The 18,302-nt window shown below is 42.2% G+C and overlaps 1 protein-coding gene across 2 annotated transcripts in view; it reads right to left on the bottom strand.

Moving 5' to 3' along the window:
* Window positions 1-274: 274 nt before the first annotated feature.
* SCG3 (secretogranin III) overlaps window positions 275-18,302 on the bottom strand; it is a 71,143-nt gene continuing 53,115 nt past the window's right edge. Inside the window, exons 9-12 of one of the 2 annotated variants that reach the window (XM_073618708.1) lie at window positions 9,698-9,781; window positions 7,063-7,194; window positions 4,530-4,607; window positions 275-2,410 (exon numbers count right to left, since the gene is read on the bottom strand). In XM_073618708.1, the coding sequence (XP_073474809.1) occupies window positions 2,292-2,410; window positions 4,530-4,607; window positions 7,063-7,194; window positions 9,698-9,781 (413 nt within the window). In that variant the 3' untranslated portion in view covers window positions 275-2,291. The remainder of the gene's footprint in view (window positions 2,411-4,529; window positions 4,608-7,062; window positions 7,195-9,697; window positions 9,782-18,302) is intronic. The other variant, XM_073618709.1, reaches the window with a different exon arrangement.

Below are 18,302 nucleotides of genomic sequence, written 5' to 3'. Positions count from 1 at the left end.
AGTTTTACTTTAGTTAAATTTGGAGCTCCATGCATACCTATCTGCACCTTTTAGGAAAATCAGATATTGTATTTAATATTTATAGAATGTACTATAGGATTATATGGACATGATCATTCCATCTTGCGCTTGTACAGATTCATAAAATATGGACTGTGCCCAGTGGCAATTTTTCTATTTCAGTTGTGCTTGTACAGACTGTTGAATTATATGGCTAGTGCTATTGTTGACTCTATACAAATGTTGTGGTTGGGTGTCAAGTGCTGGCTGTGGAATGGTTATCCAGCATTCCATGTATGTACATTGATTGCCCTTAATACAAATTTAAACAGGGCAAAAAAAAAAAAAAAGAAAAACAGTCCCAATGCACACTTTACTGGCTTAAAAAAACTGATTATTAATAAATATCATTCACAAATCTGATTAATTTTAATGCCACAATAAATACAAAATTTACCCAAAAGGTGCAAACTGGTAAATGTATGCTTTAGTGTACTTTTTAGATCCAGTTTTAGAAAGTGCTTGTTTGTTTTAATGAGAATACAGTTTGTAATGCAATGAACACAGCGTAGAGTGATGGTTTTCAATGTATTATTGCAAGCTACCATTTCATTCTACGGGTTATCCTAATGCAGCTATTCCAGTTACTGGTGCATAGATCTATACAAATGTTCTACTGCATGGCACCGATATGCCAGACAAACACAAAGCACATATAACAGTAAAATGGACAGCTGTAAGGTAGAATAGAGAATACAGCCTTTGAATAATGTCAGAGCCGAATTTTATTTCCAGCAATCACAATCAGAATTATTCTGTGTGCATTCACAGGCCATGGACACTGACAATGTTTTATATGACCTTGTTTTTGGCAGTGTATACAATGTGTGCAGTCCCTGTATTATGACCCAACCACCAACCTTTCGTAGAGGGATTTCTCTTCTAAATCTCAGTATTTACTGTCATAAAAGGTTTGCCTAGCACAGAAATCCCAGGGTATTGACAGGGTAAACATGGCCACAGCCTGTGATAATCTGTTCATCTCAGGACACAATCTTATCTTGGATACACAGCTTTAGCATATCTTCTACAGGGAACATACATCTGGACAATATAAAATAAGGCATCCCTCAATTCTGTCTTTTTCATTCTCTATCATTTGGAATGACTGGAAATGTTCAAACTTATTCTGTTCCTGTTCTTTTTCAGTATCTGTAATATTTGGGTTGAACTAAAATGAGAAGATTAAGCGAAGAGCAGAAGATTTTCCTGTAAACCCTATGAAACTGCAGGAAGCCTTATCTTTGTAGACTTTGAAGAAAATCCACCATAAAGGTGCCGAAAACACAAGCAGAGAGGTTATCAAAGTTCTCACATCAGTTATAAAATAGGAGTCCTGATCCATCAAAGGGCTGAGATTACAGACTAGACACATGTAAGAAGATTTAACCAGTGATATGTTAAAGAGCACCTGTCACCTACAGATTCCAAAAACTGGAAACCATTTGGTGGTGGCTTGAAGATGTTTTTTGAAAGCATTAGGGCACATACAGGGATTACCATTTGAACCTTGTTGCTTTCAAATATTACAAATAAGTTAAAACTACCATATAATTAAGATGAATTACACCTCATGGACATATTTGTTGTAATATGTAGTTATAGCACTGATCCTCTGAGTCTAGTTAGTTTTACATATGCAACCCCCCTGTGTGCAGACCTGATATATTTTAAAGCTATTCAACCTAATCACAGGGCAGTATATCGATTCATTACAGCTCTGTGAAAGATTATGCCAGAGGTGCATAATCTCAGTGACATGACAGTTTGAACTCTCAGAAAGCTATTGAGAGGTCCCATTATATGACATGAAAATTGGAAACTGTAAGGAATTGGCACTTTATACTTTAACTATCAAATGTTCAAGAAGAAAAGGAGTATTGGATAAACCCTTTTAGTGACAAAATCTTCATGGGGTTCATGTTTCTTCTACGTTTGTCCACCACTTTGTGTAGATGGCAGGTGCACTTAAAGGTGTATGTTTTTTCCAGACTGTAGAGTAATTTACCTCCAGTCCTTCGTAGGTTGGACAAAACCAAGCTAACATAAACAAATACAGCAAAATAATTCCAGAAATTCTGACACTGGACTGGTGAAAAAAATACACCTTTAGTCAATAACCCAGTGAATATTTTGCAGTAAACTTTGGAAAAGAGTGAAATTTATGGTATTTGTTTCTAAATCTAAAGCTTATTCCCCACAGCAGGAAAGTGCTCAGCTCCAATTCTTCTTCACAAGCTGCTATAGATACGCTTTATTACATTAGCTTCTTCTTGGTCGAGGATTCCCTTTTCTACGTACGAATCTGCTTGCTGATCAATAAAGTCTCTCAGTTTGGAAAGGTCATAATCTGGAAAGAAAATCAAATTATGAATGAATCATTTGGAATGTAAATATCTAGCAAGTAGTCAGCATTCATTTTTAAATCAAGAGTTTCCATATATAAATGTGGTTTGTCTAAGCCAGTGGTCTCCAGGGCCAGATGCGGCCCTTTGCTTGCCTTTATCCGACCCTTGGTGGCACTTTTCCTTCCACCGATACAAGACATTATTTCTCCCACTGACACCAACAATGGGGCATACTTCCTGCTACTGACACCAACAATGGGGCACTATTTCTCCCATTGACGTAAATGATGGGGCACTATTCCTCCCACTGACACCAGCAATAGGGAACTATTCCTCCTCTTAATACCAAAGATGCACTGTTTACTCCCACTAATGCCAGGACAATTTCTACTCCCAATGGTCACAGTTTGGCCTGCCCTAAAGTCTGAGGGACAGTAAACTGGCCCTTTGTTTAGAAAGTTTGGAGACCCCTGGTCTAAGGCATTGGTTTATCGTACCCTTGGGACACTGCGCCTCCTACAGACACCAATGATTGGGTACTATTCCTCCCACTGACACCAAGGATGGGGCAATATTGCTTCAACTGACTCGACAATGGAGCACTATACCTCCCACTGACAGTAACAATGGGGCACTTTTCCTCTCCCTAATACCGAAGATGGGGCATTATTTACTCCCGCTTATGCAAAGGCATTTTCTACTCACACTGGCCACAATCTGGCCCCCCCCTATGTTCTGTAGGACAGTAAAGGACGGGCCCTTTGTTTTGAAAATTTAGAGAAAATCCGTCCCCAGAATATTAATAAGCCTCATGTTTTTATGACTGAAGCTAATAAGTTAACTAATAAGTTAGGGATATAAAATCACTGGTGCACGAGTAATGATATAAGTAATTAAACACTTCAGATATTAAAATTGTAATCTACTAATTTTTAGCACAGATAAGTAAAAACACCATCTTTTGAGGTTTCCTATAAGGTTAAAAAACACAGTTCAGCCACCGCTCCCCAACCACAAGTGTAAACTAGGCCTTATGCCACGTACACACAAGCAGACTTTTCGACCGGACTGGTCCGACGGACCGAATCCAGGTGGACAATCCGATCGTGTGTGGGCTCCATCGGACCTGCAGCGGACTTTTTCGGTCGAAAATCTGACGAACTTTAGATTTGGAACATGTTTCAAATTTGTCCGACGGACTCGAGTCTGGTCGAAAAATCTGCTCGTCTGTGTGCTAGTCCGACGGACGAAAACCGACGCTAGGGCAGCTATTGGCTGCTGGCTATCAACTTCCTTATTTTAGTCTGGTTGTATGTCATCACGTACGAATCCGTTGGACTTTGGTGTGATCGTGTGTAGGTAAGTCCGTCGAAGTCCATCAAAAGTCAGTCGGAAAGACTGTCGGACCTTTGTTGCTGAAAAGTCCGCCCGTGTGTACAGGGCATTACTCCTCAAGCCTTCCCTGTAAAATATATGGTTTCCACACCCCGCTCTGATAAAGACCAACAAATTTGAAAGACCTGTTCTAATGTTAAAATCCATTATTTTTAGGCTGGGTTCACACCATTGCGTATTGGATGCGAGTTTCTTCGCATCCAATTCGCAATAGCAGGAGATTTTGACTGGATCTCTATGGAGCCGGTTCACATATCTCCGTAGTGGGTCCGGTGCGATTTGCACAAAACCACTGTGCGTCTTTTGGTCTGTTTCAGGTCCAAATTCAGCCAAAAATTTGGGCTAGCGGGTCCGGTGCGATTTGCACAAAACCACTGTGCGTCTTTTGGTCTGTTTCAGGTCCAAAATCAGCCAAAAATTTGGGCTGAAATCGGACCTGAAACGATGAACGAGCACGCACCAGACCCCTGCTGTGAGCCGCATGCTGCTCATATGTGAACCCAGCCTTAATTTTGGGCTTTATCTGTGCCATACATCAGCGATGAACCTCTTGTTACTTAGATTTGTGATGAATGTGATCATTTATAAATACCTTCTGTTTAGGGAAGGCAATGCTGTACATCACATTATCATCGATTTCTCCATTAAATAACACTACGGCCCATGTACGCATCAGCCAGTTGTCATAGTGTAAATGTTTGCTCAAAGTTTTACAATTGCTTTTACCTTCTTTGCTTCCTTGCTTGTGTTTTTTCAGCCACTCAATATTCTTTCTGATTGCTTCTAAATATGCTTCTCCTTTCCCTGGAGAAAAACAGCAGGGATGGTTTATAATTGATGAGCGGGAACAGAGACCGGCGTGATCACACTACGGTATATCCTGTATTCTTTTAATAGAACAGTGCTCTCTTTTCTATTGTCTACAACATAACAGTGTTTTAAAGATGATCATGAAGTTGAAAAGATGTTGTGATTTGTAAGATGTCCATATTGGGTTGCATTAGTAACCAATGTTACAGGATAAATTTTTTTTTTCCTTCCGACAAAGTCTTAATATAAGATAATAGCTTTTGCTTGCCAGAAAAAAAAAAAAAAAAACAGCTTAAAGGATTAATAAACCAGTGTCAAATACATGAAAGGCTTTCATTCCCTATTGACTTTACTTATTGCTCAACTAAACATGGCTCAAATATTTCATTTTACTTTTTAAGACCAACAAAAGTGGTTGGCTTATGACCTGGTATGAATTTATGAATAAAAGAATAAGACCATGAAAAGCAGCTTATGTAAGATTATTATTACAGTTATTTTCATAAAATGATTTTAAATAAAGTTACCTTCTCTATGGCACTACATAAGCAATTTCTAGAAGCGTAATTGCGCTAGAAAAAGGATGAGCTATACAGATGAAAGAAATGACTCTCCATTGTATAAATTATACAAGCAGCATGAAGAGGTGGGGAATTACACAATTGTAAATACCTTTAATGCTGAGCATCAAAATATCATTGTGCTCAACTGACCACTGCTATGTACATGTGTAGCTTACACCATTGAGAGCTCCGTTTGCTACTCTGGCTAAAGTGATACTAAAGGCTTACATTTTTTTTAATAACAAACATGTTATACTTACCTACCATGTGCAAGGGTTTTGCACAGAGCAGCCCGGATCCTCCTCTTCTTGGATCCTCCGCCGGTGCTCTTGGCTCCTCCCCTCTGCTCAGTGCCCCCATACCAAGCTGCTTGCTACGGAAGCACTCCTGAGCCCCACTCTGTGTGTCCATAAGACACACGGAATGGGGCTCGGCCCCGCCCCCACCTGTGATTTTTAGTCTGTCTCTGAGACAATGAAGAGGCAGAGAGACAGGACAGCAGCTGTTCCCCTGCACATCGCTTGATCGAGATCAGGCTCAGGTAAGTATTATGGGGGGCTGCGGGGGCAACTGCATACTGAAGGTTTTTTCCTTCCTGCATGAAGGTAAAAACATTCACCCTCTATGACTACTTTATTTGTTAGTGATTTAGCGGTATTAAATCCAAAAGCAATCATTACATTGCAGCTTACCAATTCTTAGATGAGGTGACTGCACTTGTTTTTGTTTTTAGGCTTTCTTTCCTACATTTTCATTTGGTAATCCAACCAGTAAATCTGTTTTTTTTTCAACAGAACAAGCTCTTGTACAAATGTAGAAGTTGAATGTTGAGACAAACCATTTACCACTGACAGGTATGCTTACAATTATCAGCTTTTCTTTAAACATGTAAAACCTTTATCCCAGACGAAAAAAATTAAAACCATTGCTGTAACTGCTTGTGTACCTGCAGTGTGAGCTGGAGTTTGGCTTCAATTTGTTACTGTAAATCTGCTAGTCCAGCTAACGCTCCCCTACCCTCAGACTGACAATGCTGCTATCTAAACGTGCCCTCCGTGCTCCTTCACCAGAGTGGGGGCATTCTAATACAGGAGGTGTGTTACTGGCCAGATCACCAGCTAAAAACAAAGGGGGCAAAAAGCTTAAAAAAACTTTTCTCTTTAAATCGAAGCTGAGTACTTTAACTGGAACCCTAGCCAAGTGGGGAAGAATGGGGAAAGGTAAGCTGTCAGCTATTTTTTTTCTAGTGATGAAGAGCACGCGAGCACACCAAGTACATTATGATGCAGGATTTGCTGTCCCATATCAGCAAAAAAAAAAAAAGGTACACCAATAGTTCAAGAGCACAGAGGCCCTCTTTTTCAAAGCAACAGACAGCTTAAAAAAGAAGGCCACTATGTTCTCTAAATATTGGAATAACTGCTGAATTGGGATTTTAGTAAATTCTGCTTCTACTTGTGCTGGTTTTCTCTTCAATGGATTCTGTACAGTACTGCCATTAAGGCCTTGCACCCAGCCTTCACAAGGGTTATGGATGTCTGTGTTGTATGGTTTGATGAACTGTTAAGCATGAGCTCTTCAGTTTGCATCCCAACCAGGAGATTTTCCCGCACTTCCTGTCCAATGACCACATGGGAACTGAAAGAAAACCTCTGTAATTGGAACAATAACGGCAATTAAAACCCTGACAAAAGATTTTCCTATCCTTCTAAAAATGTGCTTAGTGCCTTGCTGTCCTGTTGGGGAGATTTTTCCCTACTTTTTCCCTCTCAGGAAGTGAAGGAAAATTTCACTCTTTGGAAAGGAATAGCAGTTTTACCTTCCTGTAGTATATCATTGAACACCTATATAAAAAGAACACGCTCGCTATACTGATCATAGAATACCTTTGGGTTTCAGAATGTCTGTAGATTCTTTAGGCTCCTTGAGTTTTGTGGAATCCTTGAATTTCTCAAACTCCTTTTCCATGTTAGCTGCAGCTTCTTTGGTACTATCAGCCTCTTCATCTATTTTGTCAGCTAAATCAAGAAGTGACAGGGCGTTACATCTCTGTTAGATTGTGTCTTGTGGGATCATTGTTGAATAAATCATTCATGTTCTTGAAAACTACAAACATTCAACTCAACACTTTAATCCTAGAATATGTAATAAGGAATCAGAGTAAATGGTGTACCATCAGGGACGGCCCGTCTATCCATGCATCCGGTCCATAAGCTAGATTAGTGCACTAGATGCTTGGATTCCAGTTGGGGGGGGGGGGTTGAAGCACGTGATTACAGCCAGAGGCTCTAATAGGCTTCAAAAAAGGGTGGGCTTGGGGTGCAAGCACTGCGCCCCGAGCCCACCCAGTTGTGTGACAATAGCGAATGAATATTCGCTATTTTCGCACTGAATCTCCTCCCCACCAATCAGGAAACGGGTGAGGAAGGCGACAGGAGAGGTGGAGGCCGCCAAAGGAGACGCAGGGGACGAAGCTGCCGTCCAGAGGGAAGTGATGCCTGGGGGTAAGTGCAGGGCTCATCGACTGACCCGGGGGGGGGGGGGGGGGCCTTTATTGCAGTATTGCTAAAATATTGGTATTGGCTAACTGTGGTAATGTAAGGGATCATGGGTAAAATAAATAAATAAATAAATAATGTTCACCATACCATATAATACATTTCTTAAGCAGCACAGCTGTGACAAGCATTGCTTGTGACAGTGCCATAGTACAGGGAGAAGTGGAAAACCAACCAGTGTACACATTGTACCCCTTGTCCTGTGCAAGTACTAAAATATCAATGCAGAAATCTCTCTCTCTATTATTGTATATGTATACAGGGACCACTAGTCTCAGTTTTCATCTGCAATAAAAATACATTCTGCTATGGCTTACACACTGGGTATGAAGAAAGTGACCCTTCTCTACTACTACAACTGGGCATTTACAAAAGGAACATTTAGAGAGGAAAACCTCTTCTATTAAAAAAAGATAAAACCAGCTATTTTTTTTTATTCTGTTTGTTGAACTTTTTTCAGAGGACTACCTGACTAAAAATGTATAATTTTATTTAGTTGGTTTTGTGATCCACAGAGAAGCTGAATTGTATAAAGGTGCTGTACTGAATTGGTGGATGATGCCACCATACAATCATAAAGATATAATAACCTTCACCAGCACACCATAGTATAGTGATAATCTTGTCTTTGTTCATATAAAACAACAGACTTAGGCCCCTTTCACGCAGGGCAGATGCCGTCAGCAGATCTGCCTACTCAGCAGGGGATCTCTCTGCAGATCCCCGCTGAACAGGCAGGTGACAGGTGCGCTGATGCAGAGCGGACACGGACACAGCCTGCAGTTCTCTATGGGGCGATCGGATGGAAACGGACCGCCTATCCTTTTCCATCCGACTGTCATCCATCTGCCGGATCGGATGCCAGCGGATGTCAAGAAAAAAATCAGCTGTTCAGAACAGAACACCCCGCCAGTGTGGATGGACTCGTGCCTTACTCCCTTAACCTCCATGTAAGTGGATAATGCACCTGTATCTCATTAAAATGTTTACAGTTCTAACCTAGAGGCGCCTGTGTTTCTCTTCTCATTTAAATAATATAGCAGAGAAGATTGTTGCACAGTGGGGTTTTCAGAGAATTTGGTCTAATCATGCTAATGTCATAGTTTTTAAAGGAAGCAGCTGCCTGCACAGGGGGTCTCAATCCCAGAGTAAGAAACCAACATGCCTACAGAGAAACAATAAGGTTGACTTCACAACTTTGTGTTGAGGTAACATGGATTTGGCTACCTGAACAAATGCTTTTTTTTTCCTATAGGAATTTAAAATTCGATAAAATAGTATTTGTATTTATATCTGCTAGGACTTATGTTTAAAAGGAAAGTTATAAAAGACTTTGCAACCATTTGAGACTCTTGGCAGGTCAAGATAGCAAAACATTTGAACATTCACAAAGCATGCTCTATGAGGGTTTCTTACTTTGAAAAGCAGATAGTGTCTTTAGCACTGAGAAATGTTTTACAGCTTTCCCTAAATGTCCTATTTGAGAGCTAGACTACCCGCATCGAATTCGCAATATTGTGAACTCAGCCTTACTGCATTTACAGACTGATTTTACTGTTGTGGTGTTAGTAACACTTTTCATCATAAGATTAGGTCCATCAGAGAATTGAATGCGTTAGAGGACGTGGCTTGGGAGGTGACAAGCCGATCTTTAACATATTATGACCCAGCGGTTCGTTTGCATGCGGCTTCATTTTTCTCTTTGACAGTTAGATTTATCAAGCTGAATGGGCCTTCTGGACACCCTGCCGTAATAGGAGGCACTGGGTTTAGAGATATTGCTGCTTGGAATGCAGCTTTTTGTCTATGAGGGTCACACTGAACCAATACAGAAAGCCAATGAAAGCAGAACCAGCCATTCTATTGTCTATGGATAATGGATCCTTCTACTAAGAGTGCTACTGGTGTATAACATGCTGCTCATAGAATAACAGGCAACTCTGACTTCTGAAAATCTACAAACCTGATAAGAGCCCATTTTTCTGATATGTAGAATTCTTTCCAAGTTTGTTCTTTGTCTGTACAGCTATCATGGTATCTAGATTTTCTGCCAAGAAAAGATTCAGAAAAGTTAGACATTTAGAGAAGGGATAAAAACTGATTAAACTTTTTAAAGGTATACTTGAATAATATACACATACTGTACATACTTCAGTAACAACAACTAGAAGGAAGGAATGTGCATATACAATATAACAAGAATAAAGGGCAAGTGAGTGATATATATATAACCAAATCCTCTGCTCAACATCCACCTGCTGTAGAAAGGCCGTTCTCTTTGTAAGCATTTATGTCCCTGTATCTGTCAAGTGACTCAAATATTTTTTTGATAAGGTCGCACTCAGATGATGAAACGCGCCAAGCCTGAATCCCTTACACGTAATTTCTGGCAGGGATGGTGGAACACACGTTGATCTGCAGACAGCGTCATCTCAAACAAGCCATCAGTTGCACGGGGGACGTTCAGCTGAGTCACTTTTCAGAGGATTTTAAGAAGGATTTTTTAATTGGAAGATGCCTATGTTCAATAAATATCTTAAGGATCTTACACCATGAGGAGTTCTCTCTTTACTTATTACATGCCTGCACACCTTGGTCCAGGAGTGCTGCAATAGGAGGCAAGCAACCACAGCGGGAGTACCCAGTGAAAATTGTGGTGGGATAGGTCCCCCCTAAGAGACCTAAAAGCACAGCTGACTCCTTTTGACCATAAGATAGAGGAGTCCAACTAATCTGGTGAGTGCGGAACCATACAGCCTCACAACAGGTGGAATAAAATCACCATTGGAGCACGGAGCAAAAGAGCACTTTAACCACTATCCGCCCACCCACTGTCATATGACGGTGGGACGAAGCAGCTCTCATTCTGGGCGGACATCATATGACGTGATCGCCTTCCCGAGCCACTAGGGGGCGCGCGCCTTCGCGTCACTGGGGACCCGATGTGCGTGCCCGGCGGCCGCAATGTCTGCCGAGCACCCGCGATTGCCCAGTAACTGAGCAGGACCATGGATCTGTGTGTGTAAACACACAGATCCACGTCCTGTCAGAGGAGAGGAGACTGATGGTGTGTCCCTTGAAAATACCGATCGGTCACCTCCCCCCGTCAGTCCCCGCCCCCCACAGTTAGAATCACCTCCCTAGGACACACATTAACCCCTCGATCACCCCCTAGTGTTAACCCCTTCCCTGCCAGTCACATTTACACAGTAATCAATGCATTTTTATAGCACGGATCGCTGTATAAATGTGAATGGTCCCAAAAATGTGTCAAAAGTGTCCGATATGTCCGCCTCAGTATCGCAGTCACAATAAAAATTGCAGATCGCTGCCACAAGTAGTAAAAAAAAAAAATAATATAAAACCTTACCAAGCAGCGAGTTTCACACAATTTTAAATATTTTTTGGCACTTGGATGTTTTCCTATGGCCAGTGCTATACACAAGGGGAAGTTCACAAGAAGCACAAATCCTTTCATCAAACAGACAAAAAAAAAACGAACATTATTATTATTTTTTTTTTTTTAAAAGACATATATTCTGTTTGCCCAGTCTAATTGCAGATCTAGCAGAAATGGAACCATCTGCCTAATATTCCACAAGTGGCTGACAGATAGACGTCAGTTGTCTGCACCGTAAACTCATAATAGGATAACAGCCATCTGTGCACAGGTGGACAGTGTTTGCTTTGAGGTACATTACGGCATAGCTGGAGCTGACTCATCCCAGGCACCAGGCTGGAGTTTGTGGCTAGTTTCCAAGCAACTGATTGTCCTAATGGCTTTGCATGATCTTATCATTCTGACATTTCAGTTTGACTTTTATTTTATGGATAACAAAGAATTCCAGAAGCATCTTTATTTTAGCTCATGTTTTACTGACGTATTTGCTCTAACCTCTATGTGCACCATTTGTAGTCATTCTTTAACTTTTTACATAATGTGTTATGATGTTGACAAATGGGTACACATGGGAGCAGCATAATACATCCTAAATCAGGGGGGGGCAACCCCCGGCACGGGTGCCCCAAGGGGCATGCAAAGCCTTTTTTGACGGCACTCGGCTCCCTCCCCATCAACAGAGCAGCGCAGGGAAGTGTCAGTGAGACACTAATGTATTCCAATCTCAGAATTCCCCACGCCGCACCTGTACTGAGGGGGAGGCACTGTGACCCCACACATTGAAATAGATGGGAAACATTGTTTGGTTCTCTAACTTTGCTGTAGCTACAATCGTCAGCTTTTGTAATGGGGAAGAGATTGGGTGCAGTTCTGCTGGGGGGGGGGTCCCTGTTTCCAGAAGGAGGAGGACTGTGATTGGCCGCTGCTAAAGCCAATCACAGTCCTGCTAGCCCTGTCCACCATCTGGAGGAAGATGACCCGCTTGGTTGCCACTACCAATCTCAAAAAGAAGGGATTTCACTGTGATTGAGAAAACCCGGGTGACAGTTTGTGGAATTATTGTTGAGCTTCTGGGAACTTTGTTGAATATATTCCTGAACCTTTGCGTCACTTACTACTGAACCCCTGCACTCTGTGTCCCTTTAAGGCACAGGCAGTATTCAGCACAATGAAAATCACATGCAACTTTTGCTGTGGCACAAAGCGCCGCACATTTTCTCAGCTGTGGGGGCCCAACTTATGATCCTGCACACAGGCCCACTGCTTTCAGAAAATGCCCCTGACCTGAGCTCATCATTGTGCATCCATTCCAGATGCTGGTATGTGACATCACATACATCACATACAAGCACGTGGGCTGGATGCGAGAGGTGGATTAGCAGGATGAGTGTGCCAGGACAGGTAGATGTGTCTCATCTCTGATTCCTTTCACCACTCTGCATATCACGCATATCATAGATGAGAAGAGGGTACTGCGGTGGAGCAGATGAGTAGGTGAGTAGGAGGGTACAGTGGTGGGGAAATTGAGCAGGGGGGGGGTTCAGTGGTGGGACAGAAGAGCAGGAGGGTACAGCGGTGGGGCAGATGTGCAGGGAGGTACAGTGGTGAAAGAGATGAGAAGAGGGTTCAGCAGTGGTACAGAAGAGCAGGGGGGTTACAGTGGTGGGGCAGATGAACAGGGGGTTCAGTGTTGGGGCAGATGAGTAGGGGGTTCAGTGGTGGCACAGAAAAGCATGGGGGTAGAGCAGTGGGGCAAATGTGAAAGGAGGTGTATTGGTGGGACAGATGAGCAGGGCTTACAGTGGTGGGGCAGGAGAGCTGGGGGGTACAGAGGTGAGACAGATGTGCAGGAGGTACAATGGTGGGGCAGATGAGAAAGCTGGTTACAGTTGCGGGGCAGATGAGCAGATGGGTTCAGTGTTAGGACAGATGAGAAGGTGATTCAGTAGTGAGATAGAAGAGCATATGGATACAGCGGTGGAGCAGATGTGCAGGGAGGTACAGTGGTGGGGCAGATGAGAAAAGGGGTACATTGATGGGGCAGATGAGAAGGGGAGTTACAGTGGTCGGACAGAAGAGCAGGGGGGTACAGTGGTGGGGCAGATGTGCAGGAGGTACAGTGGTGGGAGGGATATGAAGGGTGTTCAGCTGTGGGACAGAAAAGCAAGTGGGTACAGTGATGAGGCAGATGAGCAGGGGGTTACAATGGTGGGACAGATGAGCAGAAGGGGGGTTCAGTGTTGGGCCAGATGAGAAGGGGGTTACAGTGGTGGAAAAGATGAGCAGGGGGGGTTCAGTGTTGGTGCAGATGAGAAGGGGGTTCAGCGGTTGGACAGAAGAGCAGGGTGGTACAGCGGTAGGGCAGATGTGAAAGGAGGTGCTTTGGTGGGACAGATGAGCAGGGGGTTACAGTCGTTAGGCAGAAGAGCAGGGGGTACAATGGCGGGGCAGAGGAGAAAGGAGGTACATTGATGGAACACATGAGCAGGGGGTTACAGTGGTGGGGCAGAAGAGCAGGGGGGACAATGATCTGAGGTGTGGGGCTGATCTGAAGCGTGAGAGTGCAGGATGTTAATTTCTCACTACTCAAGTAGTTTACAGCATTTACTTTATAAAAAATCCTTTCTTTTTCGTACATCACGGGAAACAAAGCTCTGTTCTTTACATCATGGGTTATATGGTTCACCACCAGGTAATTGGACACTAGCACACCCTAATTACAAGGGAAGTTCCCCTCTATCTAACCAATCCCCTACGGAGAGTACCTCAGTTTTTTTGCCAGTGTCTAAGGTGTTGGTGACGGTTAAACATGTGCTAAGAAGAAGCTCTACTGAGGGCCCCTGCGGGGGTCATGGAGCTACGCAATTGGATCCATCCAATAAGGCCAAACACAATGCCAAAATGGATGGTACCCAGACCTCGCAGAAGAGTGAGGTTTTGTCTATAATTTCTCTCTTAGGAGGACTGGACTCTGGGATCTGGCACTTTGCAATTTCAACCAGGCCCCATACGGCCCCCTGTACACCTGGATAGGAGGGACTGTGGGGGTGGCATATAGAGGAACTGAATCCCTTCCATTTTCCTCCTGCAGCCTTTTAGTGGCTGCAGGAAAAAAATGGAAGGTGGATCGGTTCCTCTACATGCCTCCTCTCCACCCCTCCTATCTACCTCCTGCTGTGATCGGGCTCCTGTATACTCCCCCAGCCCCCCCTCATCCCCAGCAGTGTTGGCAGGTTCCCCCTCCCCTCTCCCACCAGCTGCTGCCAGGGATGCTGTCAGGATGGAGAGCAGAGAAGGGCCCGGTAAATGTGTAATTTAGCAGCCCCTTCCTTGTCTTAATGAATAGAGATAGTGATCCATACCGATCACTGACTCTGTTCATTCATAACTGAGGCATAGTAAACTGTGTTTACCATGCTACAGTTTGTGAATGAACTGGGAGCTCTGTACAGAGATATTCCTGTCCATTCATTCTGTGCTGCTGAGGCTACAGAGAAGGAGATTAAGGGCTCAAAGGTAAAACATCAGAGGTTTAAACCCCTGATATTTCACCAAAGCCCACAAAAGGGGCTCCTAAAAAAATAGTAAAATAGGAAACCATAAAGGGCCACACTACTGACACCACTGGCGGAACTACCAGGGACGCAAAAATCACACTTGCGACCAGGCCCTGGTGTTCCAACACCATGGGGGACCCCGGCCGGGGGTCAATGTGGCCCTTTATGGTTTCCTTGCACCATGGCCCAGAAGGTTATATTAACGCCTCTGACTGCTGGCTTTCCAGCAACCAATGATTTACAGAATTCACTGGAGGATGGACGCAGCTTCAAAAAATGCTGTAAGCCTATTTACAGTGGTAAGAAGGATTTAAATACATTTAAAGTGTGCAAGAAACTAGTAAAAATATTGTATCTGTTAACAGGTTAAGTTTGCTGTGATTACAATAAGATCACAGCATATTACACTGAACAAAATGATATGAATGTATGGTGGTTTTTAGGGCCCATTTACATCACATGCACTGGGCTGTGCTGGGCGGCCTTGCTCAACACAGTCCCAATGGATAGACATAGCAATTTGTCTTATGTCCTATTAGCTCAGTTTACACCAGGGATATGCAACTGGCGGACCTCCAGCTGTTGCAAAACTACAAGTCCCATCATGCCTCTGCCTCTGGGTGTCATGCTTGTGGCTGTCAGAGTCTTGCTATGCCTCATGGGACTTGTAGTTCTGCAACAGCTGGAGGTCCACTAATTGCATATCCCTGGTTTACACCATTGCACTGTGGTGGTGGAGACTGAAAAATCAGGACAGGCTGCATCTGTACGCGGCACAGTGCACTGCAACACACTACACCACATCGCAATGCAATTAAGTGCATAAAGAGGAATGAAATGTCATTTTGTGACATTTCAATAAAACCGAAGGTAAATGGTGTGATGTCCTCTAACAATTCATCGCAGCGCACCTTCATAGCACATGTGCTCTGCTGTGTCAATGGGCTCTTAATGCTAGCTTTATATGATCATAGAGAATTTTCCTTCAAAGTCCAGTTTTGCATAACAGATCATGCAGAGAGTCTGTTTTTATTGCTTTTAGATTTTTTTTGCCCATGTTAATGATGCAATGATTTAATACATGACATTACCTTTTTCCAAAAAAAAAAAAAGCTTACTGCAAATTTTAAATCATCGGCTGTTTTGCAAGCTGGAGTATAACTCCATCTTTGTTTTGGATTGATAAGGTAGAGGTTAGAACCCCTGACAGGTCTTTATCTCTGTCCGTGTCCCAATTAGGGAATTTTCCACTCACTCACAATACAGCCTGTATCATATGTCCTTTGCCTGCGCTGTTAATGTCACTGAAACCCTATGAAGGCACGAAGCCATGAGCTGTAATCCAAATTAATTCTTCACATAATGACAGAGGAGACCTCTGAAAGGTGGGTTAGCACTCAATATCCACACCAGACTTTAATCCACTATGACCAATGTGACATTTATTAAGAGAAGGTCATGGTGTTTCTCTAGTATTCGGCTGCTTTTTGTAGTGATCTCCAGGACAGCATTATATTACAATATATAATTACAGAAAATACAAAAAAACTATACAAGGGTATAGCTGACGTATATATTTTTTTAACATCATTTTGTGCCAGTGCTAAATATGACCTGCTAAATAATCATTTTTTGCATTTTTAACTTCTATTTTCTTTATTCTCATCTGGTTAGCATCTACATATGACTGTCTCTGAATACAGATTATCCATAATTCATCAAATTATAAAACCACTAATGATAAGCTAAAATGGGCTTGCATGCAATGTGCTAATTTTGCATAAGGGGCAACTTTATCACATCTTAGGAATTGTGACAGAGTGACAAATTAGAACCTCCAATGCAATACTCCCAATGCACACATTCCTGCACAAACGGCTGTATCTTAGATTGGGTGCTGAAATGACCAACGGCTGGAACCAACTGCAATCATGAGAAGGAAGTGTCACCAGCACACCAGGATCTCCTAAATTGGGTCCAAAACTAAAAAATAAAAGTGACGTTTCAGAGCCGCGCAGGACCCCTTCATCGGGCATGTGACACATGTGGTGACATGTCTGATGAAGGGGTCCTGCATGGCTCCAAAACGTCGCTTTTATTTTTTATTTTTTGATACTAGGCGATTAAAGTTTTGAACCCAATTTTGGAGATCCTGGTGTGCTGGTGACACTTCCTTCTTAAGAGTGAAAAATTAGGTACATACTGACGGCTTTTTTTATTTATCGTAAAAAAAAGTGCTACATTGGACTTTTCAGGTACCCTTTAATTATTCTACAATACAACAGAATCTAAAATTCATAACTTTAATGATGCCTCATAAAATCACAATTCACCTGATAACATCACATAATTCAGCTGATAATTGAATTCAAATTGTTTCAACATGATTAAACAGCATACACAACAACTCTCAGCTCTTTCCAGGTCTAAATCCAGTTACTTATCATCATTATAATGCATATTGGCAAACGTTTAAAACATATGCAAAAATGCTAATCGTGCCTGTATCTAGATGTTGTATTTAATTATTTACCCATGCAGTACTAATGAAATAATTGATATCTTTATAAAACAGATCTGCTCCAGGAACTTGTCATATTCTTATATTTTGTCCTTATGTTTGAGGATTGACCTGAATCAGAGGGGTTAATTTATTAAAACTGGAGAGCGCAAAATCTGGTGCATCTGTGCATGGTAGCCAATCGGCTTTTAGCTTCAGCTTGTTCAATTAAAGTGTTACAACACCCACAACATTAAAATCAGTCTGCAGCCTCAGAGTAAAACGAAAACTCCTTCTACAAGCTTTAACCATGTATACAATGTATACCATGTATCCCCCTCTCCCTGCTCACTAATCCGCAGCTAGAACGCAGAGAAGCCTTTGAACAACAGATTTTTATCTTCCCAGTGAAACCTGAGCTTCAATTCGCACCGCACATGTTGAAGCCGGGCTGAGGCAAACTTTGGAGACTGTTATCAGATTGGTGCACTCACGCACCTTGCAAATGTGAGCACCCTAATGTGGGGAGATTTTATTCCAATAAACATTTATAAACGATATCACACTTTCCAGTTTTTCTTTTCCTTTATTCCTAACTGTGGAGCTGCTGCTGAATACTGTGTATCTGGAGTCTATCACTGAGCCGTGGGATGGCTCATAAGCGTGTTTAGATTCAGTCTCACAGCTGAGTCGCTCTGAGGTGAGCGGCTGTCCCCGGGGGGGGCACTGGATGGCACTTGAGCATGGAATTCTGAGCACTAAGCACTAAAATTAATGCACGCACGTTGGATTTTTTATGAACTGTTTTTATGGACTTTATGTGCATTTCTTTTATAAATTGGACTTTAATAACCATGTATCACATCTTGGATTTGATATTCACACTCATTGTGTGGCACTTGGCACTTTGTTGTATTTTTTGCACTTATCACTGTGATATTATTTATATATATTTTTTACACGGTAAATTTCAGATTATATAAATAATTTTTCATTTATTAAATATACAGTTAGTAGTTTAATCATCGCTACTCTTATTCTAATGGTATACATCTAGTATATTATTTACACATTGCACCTTATAATCGCTTTAAAAAAAAAAAAAAAAATT

The sequence above is a fragment of the Aquarana catesbeiana genome, linkage group LG03 (assembly GCF_042186555.1).
Source record: "Aquarana catesbeiana isolate 2022-GZ linkage group LG03, ASM4218655v1, whole genome shotgun sequence".
Taxonomy (NCBI): domain Eukaryota; kingdom Metazoa; phylum Chordata; class Amphibia; order Anura; family Ranidae; genus Aquarana; species Aquarana catesbeiana.
The sequence above is the reverse complement of the archived record's forward strand: the minus strand, read 5'-3'. Positions and strand labels throughout refer to the sequence as shown.